At 41.4% G+C, this 15,379-nt stretch overlaps 1 protein-coding gene across 2 annotated transcripts in view; it reads right to left on the reverse strand.

Annotated features, from left to right (window-relative positions):
• Positions 1 to 15,379, reverse strand: part of C2H5orf22 (chromosome 2 C5orf22 homolog) — a 31,022-nt gene that overhangs the window by 13,053 nt on the left and 2,590 nt on the right. The window contains exons 2-3 of one of the 2 annotated variants that reach the window (XM_074944982.1): positions 6,058 to 6,203; positions 4,579 to 4,728 (exon numbers count right to left, since the gene is read on the reverse strand). In XM_074944982.1, the coding sequence (XP_074801083.1) occupies positions 4,579 to 4,728; positions 6,058 to 6,203 (296 nt within the window). The remainder of the gene's footprint in view (positions 1 to 4,578; positions 4,729 to 6,057; positions 6,204 to 15,379) is intronic. The other variant, XM_074944983.1, reaches the window with a different exon arrangement.

Genomic DNA, 15,379 nt, shown 5'->3' on the forward strand with positions numbered 1-15,379 from the left:
GCAACATCACATAAACACACACAAGATTATTTTTAAAGACTTCTCACATGTTAAATTTAAAACTGATTTTTTTTTCCTTTTGTAACATCTTAGTGCTGTTGAGGGAATGTACCAAAATATATTTTATATTATTTATTAAAGCCCCATAAACATGTCAAATGGTAATAGAATGATTCTTCCTTATGTCCTTGTAAAAGATTAATTTTGCCATCAGAATAGAATTTAAAGAAAAGTATCCCCCTAATCCTGCCAAGATGATGACATACTATGTACGTGTGCAGCAGTGCATGTTCTACATTTTGGCATTCTGGAGTTTACTGGGCTATTTTAGATCATATTTTAAGTCATGTTTGATATGCACTCAGAAGTGCTCAAACAACCTATACACAAAATATTATGAATAAATACACAAACCATTAAGCTTTTCTATAGCATTTTTCATCCATAGATTTCAAAGTGCTTTATCGGGGAAGAGATGTATCAATATACTCTTCCCCATTTTACAGATGGGGGAAGCTGACACAGCAAAGTGACAGCCAAAGGTCACACAGGAGGTCAGTGGCAGCGATAGGAGTAAATGCCAGGTCTCCTGACTCCTAGTCCATTTCACAATCCCTTACAAACAGTGTGGGGAAAAATAGTTGTTTGTTTGTTTTTTTTTAAAAGATTTATAAATACAATTTCTTTTTTAAAATAATCCTATTTAAAGTTAAATGTGAAAATATGGTCTCTCCTGGTAAGGCCTACACTAACTATAATCTAGTAAAATCATTTAAATTAAAAAAAAAATGCTCCATCAGTAAGCCCTCCTCAAATGTTAATGAGCAAAGGGTGCTGCTTTTTAAAAATTTTTATACAGACTCAGGGTGGGGAGTGGGTGGGAGAGACAAGGATGGGGACAATATCTTTATCTTTTGAGGTCAGCTCAAGCTTTATAAATATGTCACTTCATGTACTGCATAAAGTAGGTATCTGTATTATTTTCAGTCTTTACGGTGGAGCCAGTGCTAGTATTGAAGTTTTTTCAAATGTAAGCACTGTACTTCCAGTTTTCGTTATGCAGAATTTTGCCTAATTACATTGTTTCTGTTTAGCGAGCAGGTGCAGAGAGAATATTTTATTCATTTGAACTAGTTCAATCAAAGATGAAAAACCAATGGGGAGTTGAAGAAGCGGGGAAGCTTGCTTTCCTCTTCCAATCCATGAAGAAAAACCAGGTGGGAGACAATGCGATCTATTAAACTTTAAAAACTTGAAGAACATGGAGCCAGAATTTCGGAGATAATCAGGCACCTAAAAATGCATGTAAGTGCCTAGTGAGGTTTTCAAGAGAGCCTAAGCAGGTTGGGAGTTTTTAGGCACCTGAATACCATGAGACTGCCAAATCAAATCCAACCAAGGTCAGTAGTGACTGAAACTTTGGGGACTAGCTTTAGCTGCAAAAAAATCTTGAGAAAATTACATAAGAAAAAACAATCTAGCACATTTAAGGTCCTCTTATTTAACTAATAATTTTAAATGCTTTTTTGTGCATTTTGAATTGAATTCCAATGTCCATCTTACACAAAAGAGTGAACATATCATCTAGTCAATAAGAAATGCATCGTTCTCTGTTTTCTAACATTATATAAAACTTAAGAAACTGAATTAAATAAATGTGTGCAGATACAGTATCTGAACAAGAACCACCACCACTTTAGTGTAAAAGCTACATTTAGTTGCAAAGCAACATGTTTTTATGGTTATACCCACCAGTGAGAATGAATTTTCTTAGGAAAAGAACTAAAGTACAAATGCAAAACAAGATTAAAATTGATTATCTAAATCAATCCATCCTGACTGGAACATTTTAAAGTGTTACATAGCAAACAAATCAGCGCTCTTTCCTGCAGTTAAAGTGTGGCATCTGCAGCACACACATCTTTAAACACTCCCTAGACTAGCAGGATCAACACCTGTGAATAATTCCAATGGCTGCAAACAACAGCTCAGTGATTGTACCGCTCAAAGAGTAGTACAGCATAGAAATGAATCATTTCTGTTCACTGTGATCACAGCCACCTCTTTTCCCCTCAGGTAGGAAGACCCCCACTGACCAAGCGGAGGGGAGGATGCTCTTCAATTCATTTTCAAAGGCACAGGAAGGAACAAAAGTACAACTCTTAATCTGTGTTACAAACTAGACCTAACCTATGTTATGCAAGCACATACTTTCAATAGCACTGAAGGTTCTACTTTCCCAGAAATTTGCTAGTTTTCTTGATGGCTGAATAACTCCACCATAAAGTGGAAAATCCTGAAAACAACACAGGCAACCACTTTTATAAAAAAGGGATATTTAGCTTTTCCTCAAAGTAGGAGGAATATCTCAAGATGCAATCAGTCCCCAGCCAGTTTATATTAATCACACGTTAAGACAGTGCAATCTGAATCTGCATACTCAGACTAATAAAAGTGCAAGACCACTTCAGGAGAGCTCTTATTGTCTTTGGCATGTCTTTTGGATTCATAAATACTATTCTCTATAATTGTACCAATGCTCAATTAAAGAACTTAAAAACATGCAAGAGACCTTAGTTTGAAGAATGTGATATAAAAAATATGTCTATAAAGAAAGGGGAGAAAGACACTGGATGGCTCAGGGGATTGTTAATAGGAGTCTTTTACTCTTAGACTACCCAATCAAATCCAACCACAGTCAGTAGTGTCTGCAAACTTGGAGGCTATTTGGTACCCTATGTGAAATCAATGTGACGGTCTCAATCCAGTTCTCAGGTGTCCAAATGAGAGCAACTCAGTCATAGTTGGTACTAACTGGAAGTCTCAGTGGAGAAGCCAAAGACTGAATGGACATGAGGCTTGAACTACTGCTCTTTCATCCAGGGAGGTGGGCCAGGCCAGCATCATTTCAAGTACACAATACACAGAGAAGCTTGCACCGGTGCTGTCAGTGGTACTCTTGGTTTGAAGATGAATGCTGTGGATAGAACTACGTTCATACAAACATACCACAGACTCAAATAAACTAAGATTTAACGTGTTTTAAATGGGGGCAGAGGATAAAGGGATGTTATCAAAGTTGATGGGCAGGCTAGTATAGTCCAGTAGCCCATGACTATTGGTCCAAACAAATAACATTTATTTATGGCTGTTTGGATAAGCAGCTGAATTCCTCTTAAAACTCCTGGGCAAATTGTGCCAGTGAACTCAATGGGAGTTTTACCCTGACTGACTAACATGTCGAAACTCAAGCTGAAAATGAAAAACTGAACTTCCATGTCAGTTTCTCTTTATACTCCCTTGAACTGGAGACAAACATAGAAAACTGGCTTATAAAGCTTTCTGCTTTGCTAAACTCCTACTCTTAGCCAGCTGCACCCAACACTACACTTCAAGATTAGTACACATGGTTAATTACAGATGGCTACAACATCTGGAGCCACCATATCTTCCTGGTAGACTACCAAAACCAAGATCCAGGTTACCTGTGGACAACACATTGCTAAAGGATTATTTTTTTTTTAAACTTGTTCCAGATGTTATGTTCTTTTTTGCTGCAAAGTACATTCACTTTTTTGTGCGGTTTCACCAAAACACAATATTTTGATGTTGTGAAAATGAACACCAGGTACCCAACACTCAGGAGTCAAGAACCACAAATTACAAAACAAAGTGGTGTGACAAATGAAGTCCAGTAAGAAAAGATTTCAGTTTTAAAGCGATGAAAGGTTATGATGAACAATACTGTGAAAAAAATAATTTTAAAAGTTGTGAAAAATAGTAATGAAATTATTACTTAAGAAGACAGCTGCACTCCGTGGGCCCAATTCTGTTTTCACACCTATTTTATGCAGTGTAGCTCCACTGACTCAAATGGAGATATGCCTGATTTATACCATTGTCAGCAAGATCAGGATTTCGTGCTGTGTGACTAAAGGGCAAGTGATGAAAGAAGCAGCCGGATAATAATTCGCAAAAAGAAAAGGAGTACTTGTGGCACCTTAGAGACTAACAAATTTATTTGAGCATAAGCTTTCATGAGCTACAGCTCACTTCATCGGATGCAATAACAATTGTATTTTCACCTGGCTGGGAAAACAATGGAAATGTTACTGAGTTACGAAGACAGCTTAATTATCCAACAAACAAAAAACTTTGCTGGCTTACAGTTAAAATGACTACACTTCACATCACTGACAAAAACTATATATCAAGAACGTTATAGTTAAAAAAAATGTAATTCCTAAAATACGGCTTCCCATGATTTCAACCTTTATGAGCAGAGAACTTGATTTAAGCTTTGACTAACTGAAATGTGACAAGTGTAGTATAATTCTCTACAAAATGGTATCCATAAAAAGGAAATGAAAGGCCCAATCTGTCAAAGTAACTATTCATGAAACTTTTCTCATGTCGGGCCCTAAAGGAGTCGTATATACACAACTAAATTATCATTCAGAAACATGGATTTATCACCAGTTTTATCTAAGTATCCAAGAAAATGTATACGGGAAACAGTGGCAGAGAAAAAATGAGATCTATAATTATCTTACGAGCAAAAGATAGCACATACATTACCTGATTGTAGTGGTAGATGTATCTTTACCAACTAAAAAATCATGTTTTCCTTCTTTGATTTGCTGAGCCCAGCTTGGATGAAGCCATATCACTTGAGAAAAATGACCAGCATAAACAACAGGCATAATCCAGTTCTCAATACTTAGCTCACTGTAAATGAATGGAGAGGAAAAATGAAATCACATTAACTGTCCCTATGTGTAAAGTGTGTCAGCAACACAAAAAAGATGACTCTTATATACTGGAATTACATCGAAATGTGTAATTACCAGCAAGCATCAGTATTTTGTCTGCGTACGGTTTACATTACAAAACAAAAACTCTGCTAGTAAAACTATTATCAGGAAAATCTTTGACCACAAGACCTAAAAATCTTAGAAATTATTTATTTAAAATTTCTATGATAATATTACAAAGTTAGGATTTTGGTTTGGTAACATCTTTATAGTGCAGTAATGCCATCAATAGTCTTCCTCATCAATAAAACACTTGATTATAAACTAGCCAGGTTTATTGCTTCCTTTTGTGTGTCAGACATAGGAAGAATGAAATGAGTATGTTCAACACCATCATCACAAATCAAAACTAGATCTAAGAGTCTGTCAACATCAATGTAACCTACCCTAAAATTGACAGAAATGTTTTCTTAAATGTAAGGACTTATTGATTAGCCCCTACAAAATCACATTTGAATCACTATTAATATCTCAGTTCCTTAGTGGAATGACACATGCCACCAAACTGCCTATTCCTCCACAAACAAACAAAACCAAAATACAGAGTAGATATGGAATGATATAGCCATTGTGTTGCCATTCCGTTCTTGTAACTCACTAGCGTATTGAAATTTTCAAGCTTTTCAATACACTTTTCATTTACAAGAATGAAGGAGAAAGAGGGCACAGTGTGTACACACATCTCCACAACTGCACTGGTCTTTTATCTATCTAAGCAGCTGCTGTGAAATCCTGGCCCCACTGAACTCACTGGCAAAATACCCCTTTGATTTAATATGGTCAGGATTTCAACCCTGCAGTTTAAACACTTAGGAAAAAGGCTGATAGATTTTACAGCACTGGGAGGGGAAGGCATTTTTTTAAAATATGGTTTTTCAGATTAAATGATCCGTTTTGACACTGACCCATTATAATGCTGTTCAGCGAAACAACATAGTCGAAACTTTCAAACAAGTGGCATATTGCTGAACCATTAAAAATGTAACAAAGTCACAAGGACATAGTCATCCAATGTCTGGAGGGTAACATCAGCATTTGACTATATTCCTAAACCACAAAACATCCTTTGAACATAAACAAGCCAGTTTCGAACATGAGTGAAAAAGCTGAAAATACCTTCAGGGCCAACTTCTGCCCATCTTGCTCACGTTTACTCTGAGGACAGTTCTACTGATTTTCAATGTAAATGAGAGTGGCAAGAGTTGGCCCTTAGAGATTCTTGATGAGGAACATATGACATTACCTAAACAGAGCTTCTTTGTCGAAGACTGTGTCTGCTGGCATATTCACAGGAATAAGAAGGTCTGGATGGGAATCAAAATGAACAAAGCTGATGTTACTGGTAGGGAGATGCTTTGACCCAATGGCACGATAGATAAAAGGCACAACCTAAAATGATATGAACAAAATGTGTTAACTGTTACCAACGGGTTAAAAAATGCAATGTTGTTAATAGCAAAAATACTGGTAAAATACCATCCATTATCTTCTCAGGCCTCATAATTATTCCTTAAGCAGAAGACAGTTCATCAGTGGAGCACAACCTTGCTGCTACCATGGACTAAGACTGGCAATTTGCCACAAGCCCCAGGGCTACGTGTACAGTAGTTTGCATGAACATTTACAATTTTTTTTACCTCCCCTTCATTCTTTCAGGGCAGCCCTGTTTACAGCAATGCTTTTCACCAATGCTTTAATCCCGCTCCCATTTCTTTCACTGAAATTCATCCCCCTAAAAATGCACCCCATTTCCTGTGCAACGCAGTCCCCACCCGGCTGTTCTCCCCCACTTCTTGGCTTCCACACACTAAAGTTCCTCCTTCTCTATGTTTAGACTTGGATGGATTATATTTTGATCTATAAATGTTGGTAATACTGATTGCACTGTACACACACAAACTGATGAAAAATATTTCCATCAGTAATAAATGAAATTTACTGATAGGCAAGGGAAGAAAAATGCTTCTGGAGAACTTAGAGTTTGATTTAAGGTTATTTATTTTGTATATTTTCACATTGGATGTTGACAATTTGTGTTTTAACAATGACACAGATTTAACTTTTTCAATCTCAACTGTCATTAAATAATTATTGTCTGATCCCAATATTTTACCCTCACCTATAATTTCCCACAACTGTGAAAAAAATCAATAAAAATAAAAGAGGTTAAAAATAACCATTGACATTATCCATCAAAATTATAAAACTCAAATTCAGTGAGGCCTGCATATGAGTCAGGCTGTAGGACACACTCACAGGCCCTATGCTGACACAAATAGTCAGCCTGGGAGACTGCAGGCATACAGCCCCCATGCCCACAAGAGATGGGGGGCAAGGCTAACTTGTGCTCAGTTTACGTGAGCCTAAAGACTGGCAGAGCGGTGGGAGCCTTTCTGTGCTCCCTAGGCAACTGAATCTGCACAAAAGGACTACGAATTTAGTAGCCTGACCCCCTCCTCACTGCCAACAGCACCATCCATGGCGCCCAGGGAAGGCAGAAACCTCTGCATGAAATTGTTCTCCTATGGAAGGTGCTGAGAGGTGTGCAAAGCTTTTAATGGGCCCTCTGCTCTTGGGTGAATTATACCCGGTATATACAGCACAGACCAAAAAGTGCATTTACAATGTTTAGACTAGTTAATTTTTTGTATTTAAAAATCCATAGCTATTTTTTGTACTTTCTTGGAAGTTATTTTACTTTGCCAAAATCTCATTGATTGTATTATGTTATATTTATGGCAAAATAACATGAAAAATGAAATAGCCACATACATGACTGGGCTCAGTTTTCAGCCTCTCCAGTTGCTTACCCATCATAAACACAAAGCTGTGATATTGACAATTTGTGTTTCAATGCTTATAGATCTTCAACTTTTTGAATCTCAATGTATACTCTCATTAAATAATTATTGTCCGACCCTCCCATAATTTCCCAGAACTGTGAAAATTTAAATACATAGAATATATCAATGTGTATTTTTTTGGTCAAAATTTGCCTATGATCCACGTTCCCCACCCTATGCCAGAAGACACCGCACCAGATTTTGGGCTTCAAAAGTTTCAGACTTCATCCAATACAAGGTAAAACCAGTTGAAACATCACTCGCACTCAGGCACCAGCTACAGTTTAAACCTAATTGAGTTTCTAAGCTCCTGTCACCCTTGGACTGTTAAATTCCTATCCACAAGCTGCTCCAACCCCTGGCTGAGTTCTCTAGTCAGAATTCCTCCGAACAGAGCACTCAGCCTCCTGTCCTTCCCCAGCTCTCCATGATACTGCACCGACGAGTTAGTGAAGTGGGTTGCATATCCTGTGCATCACAGGCAATACAGCTTGCACGTGTTTTATATGCTAAATATGAACTGAACTACTTTCAAAAAACTAATACAACTGATTAAGTCCCTAATCTTGAACACTACATATATGTGTAAGATTAACCCCCTACAAATACACAATTTTAAAAGAAAAAGCTTGAAATCTGAACCTCCTTTACTGCCTGCCAAGACCTGAGTTCTTAGTTCCATGCCTTCACATTATTAGGGTTGTTAACTTTTGACCTGTAAAGAAGGATCAGAAACGGCAGTTCTCTGAACTGTTTGAGTTTTAGGGCACAGCTACACTAGAGAGTTTATAGCTGCGCAGCTGCGCTGATGCAGCTGAGCTGCTGTAAGCTCTCTAACGTACAAGCTCTAAGCTGACGGGAGAGAACGCTCTCCCATCGGCTTAACTACTCCAGCCCTCACAAGTAGCTGTTGCTATGTCCCGCTGACATAGTGCTATCTATACCAGTGCAGCTTATGTCAGTGTAGCTTATGTTGTTCCGGGGGGTGCTTTATTCACTCCCCTCGGCAACATAGGTTATGCCAAGATAAGCTGTAGTATACAGATAGCCTTCATGCTGCAGGAGAGGCAGAGAATTCGAAATTTACTAAACCTGGGTGCTAGCCTTTCAATTCAAATTTAGCACATATTTATTTGTGACTTTAAGTTTAAACACACATTCTGTTAATCAGAAGGGAAAAAAAAAAAGGAGGGCGGAATGCTGTTGGAGATCCCAAACACTGATTTGCAAGTCCTACCGAAAGCCTTAGGATGAAACTACTCCGGTGCCATAGGTATCTCCATAAATTAGAGACAGGAAGTTGAAGGACTCATACATTTTGTTTTTCAAATGCATGATTTGATTGTACTTCATGCAACTGAACTGCCTCAGAAAGAAAAATAAAGAAATGGGAGGTTCATAACCAACCGAAGGCAACCTTCAGAAGAGTGGAGCTTTGCCTGGCACACAGGACCACAATTTCCTCTCCCAGTGCCTACTATAAACTAATCAGACTGCCGTGTGTAATGCCCTCCACCCCAGAGCTGGCTACATGTTAGAAAGGCATATGTATTGTGTATAGCTCTAAGGTTTTTGCACACTGATAGGTTTTATACACTGCTAATATAAATAGTCTTTATTACACTAATTTAATGTTCAAAATTTACATCAATTGCCTTTTGGGTGGTGTTGGCAGAACTCCATGAACACTTAACTGTTTTCTATTTCTATTCTCTTTTCATATCTGCAGGGTTGTTGTAGCCATGTTGGTCCCTGGAAATTAAAGAGACAAGCTGGGTGAGGTAATATCTTTTATTGGACCAACCTGAAGTTGGTCAGGTTGGTCCAATAAAAGATATTACCTCCCCTATCTTGTCTGTCTAATTCTTTTTCCAGAACTTTTACCAAAGTTTCAACTTTACATGGATAACTATACTTGGGTCTCATTCAAAATAATTTCAAGGGAAGCTATTTTTTTTTTAAATATCTATTTCAATTAAGGTCACTTTTTTCAAACAGTAATAGGATCATAAATTGTCCCTGGTTTAGTTATGCAGGGTCCCTAGTTCAGCAAACACTTTAGTAGGAATCTCATAGCATTTTGGTAAAGTAAACCGTTTAGTATGAGGTTGCTTTTGTAAATATCAATGACTACTGTGGCTAAAACATCTCACATCTCTAAAACAGCCCCATTAAATCATAAATTGCTCATTCTGAAGGGCAGCTGGTGCACTGTCAGCAGCCAATCATAGTGCACCAAGTATTCCAGAAGCCAACAGAAATATCCAGCTGGCGCAAGGACTTTCACCAACTACTGAAATGTAAGCCTCTGCTCAATCTCTAGCCCAGTGTTTCCCAAACTTGGGACGCCACTTGTTCAAAGAAAGCCCCTGGCGGGCTGGGCTGGTTTGTTTACCTGCTGCGTCCGCAGGTTCGGCCAATCACGGCTCCCACTGGCCACGGTTCGCCGTTGCAGGCCAATGCGGGCTGCGGTGTGGGCCAAGGGACCTACCGGCCGCCGCTTCCCGCAGCCCCCATTGGCCGGGCACAGTGAACCGCAGCCAGTGGAAGCCGCGATCGGCCGAACCTGCGGATGGGCCAGGTAAACAAACTGGCCTGGCCCGGCAGGGGCTTTCCCTGAACAAGCGGCGTCCCAAGTTTGGGAAACACTGCTCTAGCCTTACCTGTTCTTTTGAGGCTGGTTTTCCAGCTCTGGTTAGAATCTGTTTAGCCACTGATTGATCTGGCAATACTCTACCAGGTAATAATACTGTATAATCCTTGTCTCAGTTTTCCACTGCATAAGGGTACTAATGTTTTTAAAAAGCAAATGGAAAAAAAAAAGCCTTTTCAGAGAAGTTACATGATGACAACTCATTTCCACAAATTCCAGGGAGGGCCCTGCCTGCTGAGATTAAGACACAAATCTGAATCTTAAATGAGTTATGCCAACATTTTCAAAAATACTGTAAGGATTTATTTTTAATTTTCTCTCCTAACGTTTTAATAAAAAGTTTTCCTACATCAACCTACAGGTATGCTATATACTTTTTGTCATTTGTAAATACTGCATAACGTCTGCTGTTTAGTATCATTTATTCTACCAAATGTTTTGGGGGTTTGTTGATGGGGTTTAATATTTTTCAGTTTTCTACACGATACTTTTTTTACCCGCACAACATCCCATTGAAATCAGTGGGGTTCTCTGCACATGAATAAGGATCTATTTGAACAGATCCAACGGCAACATTGTAGCCTTAAATTGCACTTTATGAGCAAGCAATTTGAGAAACTTTTACCAGGGAATAGACTAGGGGTTCAAAATCCCCTTTAAAGAAGCAAGTGTTTTAGAATAACTTTTTTTTTTAAGAGTTTGTCTACATTTCACCCTCCCCCCCATTCTTATGTAACAGAAAAACTGCTTGAGCTTCCTTGTGTTTATTAATATGGTAGTGAGTAGTTTGCACTTTATATAGTACTTAATTTCAAAGCACTGTACAAACATCTATTAATCATCTCAGCAACCATGTGATGTAGGGGAGTATTTTCCAGAAATTAAACCAGCAATTTGCAGTTAAACAATAGATTTTTTTTTTCAGACCTGGGATAACTGCCCAGAGTACACTCATCATAGAGTAGTGAACATCTTGGATTCCATTATAAGAAACCAGAACCTGCCACTGTCCTCTGCATACTGCAATCCCACAGAAGTCAACGGCAGGTTGAGCGCAGATCAGTGTCAGGACTGGCTACAGAAGGGCTTATGATTTGCAGTGCCCTTTGCTTCCATATGTCAGATTGTGCATTTTCTACACTGCTTCTGCCAGTGGAGGAGAAAAAGATCAGAAGAGAAAAAGATCACAAGGATTACAGAAGCAACCACCAAACCTGTTCGCTGGTGCATAAGGAAAATTCTGGAGATTTTGGGAAGCCAATCCCATTTTGGCAAGCTGTCATGCCACTGCCAATTAGCCCAGAGCATCATAAACATACTGTGGGGGTGGTCACCCCTTAAATAATGGCCAAAATGGAAAAATGGCATGTTATTTGGGGTGATTACCTAAGCTGCAAGGCAATAATTGATAACTGCATGAAAAACACAGTTTGTAAAGATACACTGTTTTATTTGTGGTGCAAAAATCTTATTCTGTATCATGAGGACTTGTATGATGGCTGCTGAAATATGGGACAAAGCACATCCTATGCTGATTAGGTAAAGGGTGTGATGCACTAGGCAAAAAGTAAGGAACATAATTTAAAATAAGGGGCAGGGGCTCTGTCGTGGTCTATGCTACAGACTTATGATGGTGTAACTACATCGCCCGGAGTGTGGAAAATCCACACCCCTGGGCGAGTTATATCGACCGAATTCATGGTGTAGGCAGGACTATGTGGATAAGAGGGCTTCTTGCGTCAGCGCAGGTACCACCTCTTGGGGGAAGTGGAGTACCCGCGCCAATGGGAGAAGTTCCCGTCAGTGTAGGGAGCGCCTTCACTAAGTCGCACAGGAGCACAGCAGCACCAGTGCAGCTGCACCACTGCAGTGCTGTATGCGTACACAAGCCCTTTATCTCACAGGTCCCACTCCTGCATAAAAATTTGCACAGGTGCTTCAGTGTAGTAAAGTTAAACACATGCCTGAGCCCTGGTCTACACTAGGACTTTAGGTCAAATTTAGCAGCATTAAATCGATGTAAACCTGCACCCGTCCACACGATGAAGCCCTTTATTTCGACTTAAAGGGCTCTTAAAATCGATTTCCTTACTCCACCCCTGACAAGTGGATTAGCGCTTAAATCGGCCTTGCCGGGTCGAATTTGGGGTACTGTCGACACAATTCGACGGTATTGGCCTCCGGGAGCTATCCCAGAGTGCTCCATTTTGACCGCTCTGGACAGCACTCTCAACTCAGATGCACTGGCCAGGTAGACAGGAAAAGAACCGCGAACTTTTGAATCTCATTTCCTGTTTGGCCAGCGTGGCAAGCTGCAGGTGACCATGCAGAGCTCATCAGCAGAGGTGACCATGATGGAGTCTCAGAATCGCAAAAGAGCTCCAGCATGGAGTGAACGGGAGGTACGGGATCTGATCGCTGTATGGGGAGAGGAATCCGTGCTATCAGAACTCCGTTCCAGTTTTCGAAATGCCAAAACCTTTGTCAAAATCTCCCAGGGCATGAAGGACAGAGGCCATAACAGGGACCCGAAGCAGTGCCGCGTGAAACTGAAGGAGCTGAGGCAAGCCTACCAGAAAACCAGAGAGGCGAACGGCCGCTCCGGGTCAGAGCCCCAAACATGCCGCTTCTATGATGAGCTGCATGCCATTTTAGGGGGTTCAGCCACCACTACCCCAGCCGTGTTGTTTGACTCCTTCAATGGAGATGGAGGCAATACGGAAGCAGGTTTTGGGGACGAAGAAGATGATGATGATGACGAGGTTGTAGATAGCTCACAGCAAGCAAGCGGAGAAACCAGTTTTCCCGACAGCCAGGAACTGTTTCTCACCCTGGACCTGGAGCCAGTACCCCCTGAACCCACCCAAGGCTGCCTCCTGGACCCAGCAGGCGGAGAAGGGACCTCCGGTGAGTGTACCTTTTAAAATACTATACATGGTTTAAAAGCAAGCATGTGAAAGGATTACTTTGCCCTGGCATTCGCGGCTCTCCTGGATATACTCCCAAAGCCTTTGCAAAAGGTTTCTGGGGAGGGCAGACTTATTGCGTCCTTCATGGTAGGACACTTTACCACTCCAGGCCAGTAACACGTACTCGGGAATCATTGTACAACAAAGCATTGCAGTGTATGTTTGCTGGCGTTCAAGCAACATCCGTTCGTGTGTTATCCTCAGGAGAGTGAGATATAATCCATCGTCACCTGGTTGAAATAGGGTGCTTTTCTTCAGGGGACACTCAGAGGAGCCCATTCCTGCTGGGCTGTTTGCCTGCGGCTGAACAGAAATGTTCCCCGCTGTTAGCCACAGGGAGGGCGGAGGGTTGAGGGGGTAGCCACGCGGTGGGGGGAGGCAAAATGCGACCTTGTAACGAAAGCACATGTGCTATGTATGTAATGTTAACAGCAAGGTTTACCCTGAAAGAGTGTAGCCAGTGTTTTATAAAATGTGTCTTTTTAAATACCGCAGTCCCTTTTCTTTTCTCCACCAGCTGCATGTGTTTCAATGATCACAGGATCTTCTCCTTCCCAGAGGCTAGTGAAGATTAGAAAGAAAAAAAAACGCACTTGAGATGAAATGTTCTCCGAGCTCACGTTGTCCTCCCACACTGACAGAGCACAGACGAATGCGTGGAGGCAAATAATGTCAGACTGCAGGAAAGCACAAAATGACCAGGAGGAGAGGTGGCGGGCTGAAGAGAGTAAGTGGCGGGCTGAAGAGAGGGCTGAAGCTCGAATGTGGCGGCAGCGTGATGAGAGGAGGCAGGATTCAATGCTGAGGCTGCTGGAGGACCAAACCAGTATGCTCCAGTGTATGGTTGAGCTGCAGCAAAGGCAGCTGGAGCACAGACTGCCCCTACAGCCTCTGTGTAACCAACCGCCCTCCTCCCCAAGTTCCATAGCCTCCACACCCAGACGCCCAAGAACGCGGTGGGGGGGCCACCGGCCAACCAGCCACTCCACCACAGAGGATTGCCCAAAAAAAAGAAGGCTGTCATTCAATAAATTTTAAAGTTGTAAACTTTTAAAGTGCTGTGTGGCATTTTCCTTCCCTCCTCCACCACCCCTCCTGGGCTACCTTGGTAGTCATCCCCCTATTTGTGTGATGAATGAATAAAGAATGCATGAATGTGAAGCAACAATAGACTTTATTGCCTCTGCAAGCGGTGATCAAAGGGAGGAGGGGAGGGTGGTTAGCTTACAGGGAAGTAGAGTGAACCAAGGGGCGGGGGGTTTCATCAAGGAGAAACAAACAGAACTTTCACACCGTAGCCTGGCCAGTCATGAAACTGGTTTTCAAAGCCTCTCTGATGCGTACCGCACCCTCCTGTGCTCTTCTAACCGCCCTGGTGTCTGGCTGCGCGTAACCAGCAGCCAGGCGATTTGCCTCAACCTCCCACCCCGCCATAAATGTCTCCCCCTTACTCTCACAGATATTGTGGAGCACACAGCAAGCAGTAATAACAGTGGGAATATTGGTTTCGCTAAGGTCTAAGAGAGTCAGTAAACTGCGCCAGTGCGCCTTTAAACGTCCAAATGCACATTCTACCACCATTCTGCACTTGCTCAGCCTGTAGTTGAACAGCTCCTGACTGCTGTCCAGGCTGCCTGTGTACGGCTTCATGAGCCATGGCATTAAGGGGTAGGCTGAGTCCCCAAGGATACATATAGGCATTTCAACATCACCAACAGTTATTTTCTGGTCTGGGAATAAAGTCCCTTCTTGAAGCTTTTGAAACAGACCAGAGTTCCTGAAGATGCGAGCGTCATGTACCTTTCCCGGCCATCCCACGTTGATGTTGGTGAAATGTCCCTTGTGATCCACCAGAGCTTGCAGCACTATTGAAAAGTACCCCTTGCGGTTTATGTACTCGCCGGCTTGGTGCTCCGGTGCCAAGATAGGGATATGGGTTCCGTCTATGGCCCCACCACAGTTAGGGAATCCCATTGCAGCAAAGCCATCCACTATGACCTGCACATTTCCCAGGGTCACTACCCTTGATATCAGCAGATCTTTGATTGCGTGGGCTACTTGCATCACAGCAGCCCCCACAGTAGATTTGCCCACTCCAAA

Source organism: Natator depressus, chromosome 2 (assembly GCF_965152275.1).
Source record: "Natator depressus isolate rNatDep1 chromosome 2, rNatDep2.hap1, whole genome shotgun sequence".
NCBI lineage: Eukaryota > Metazoa > Chordata > Testudines > Cheloniidae > Natator > Natator depressus.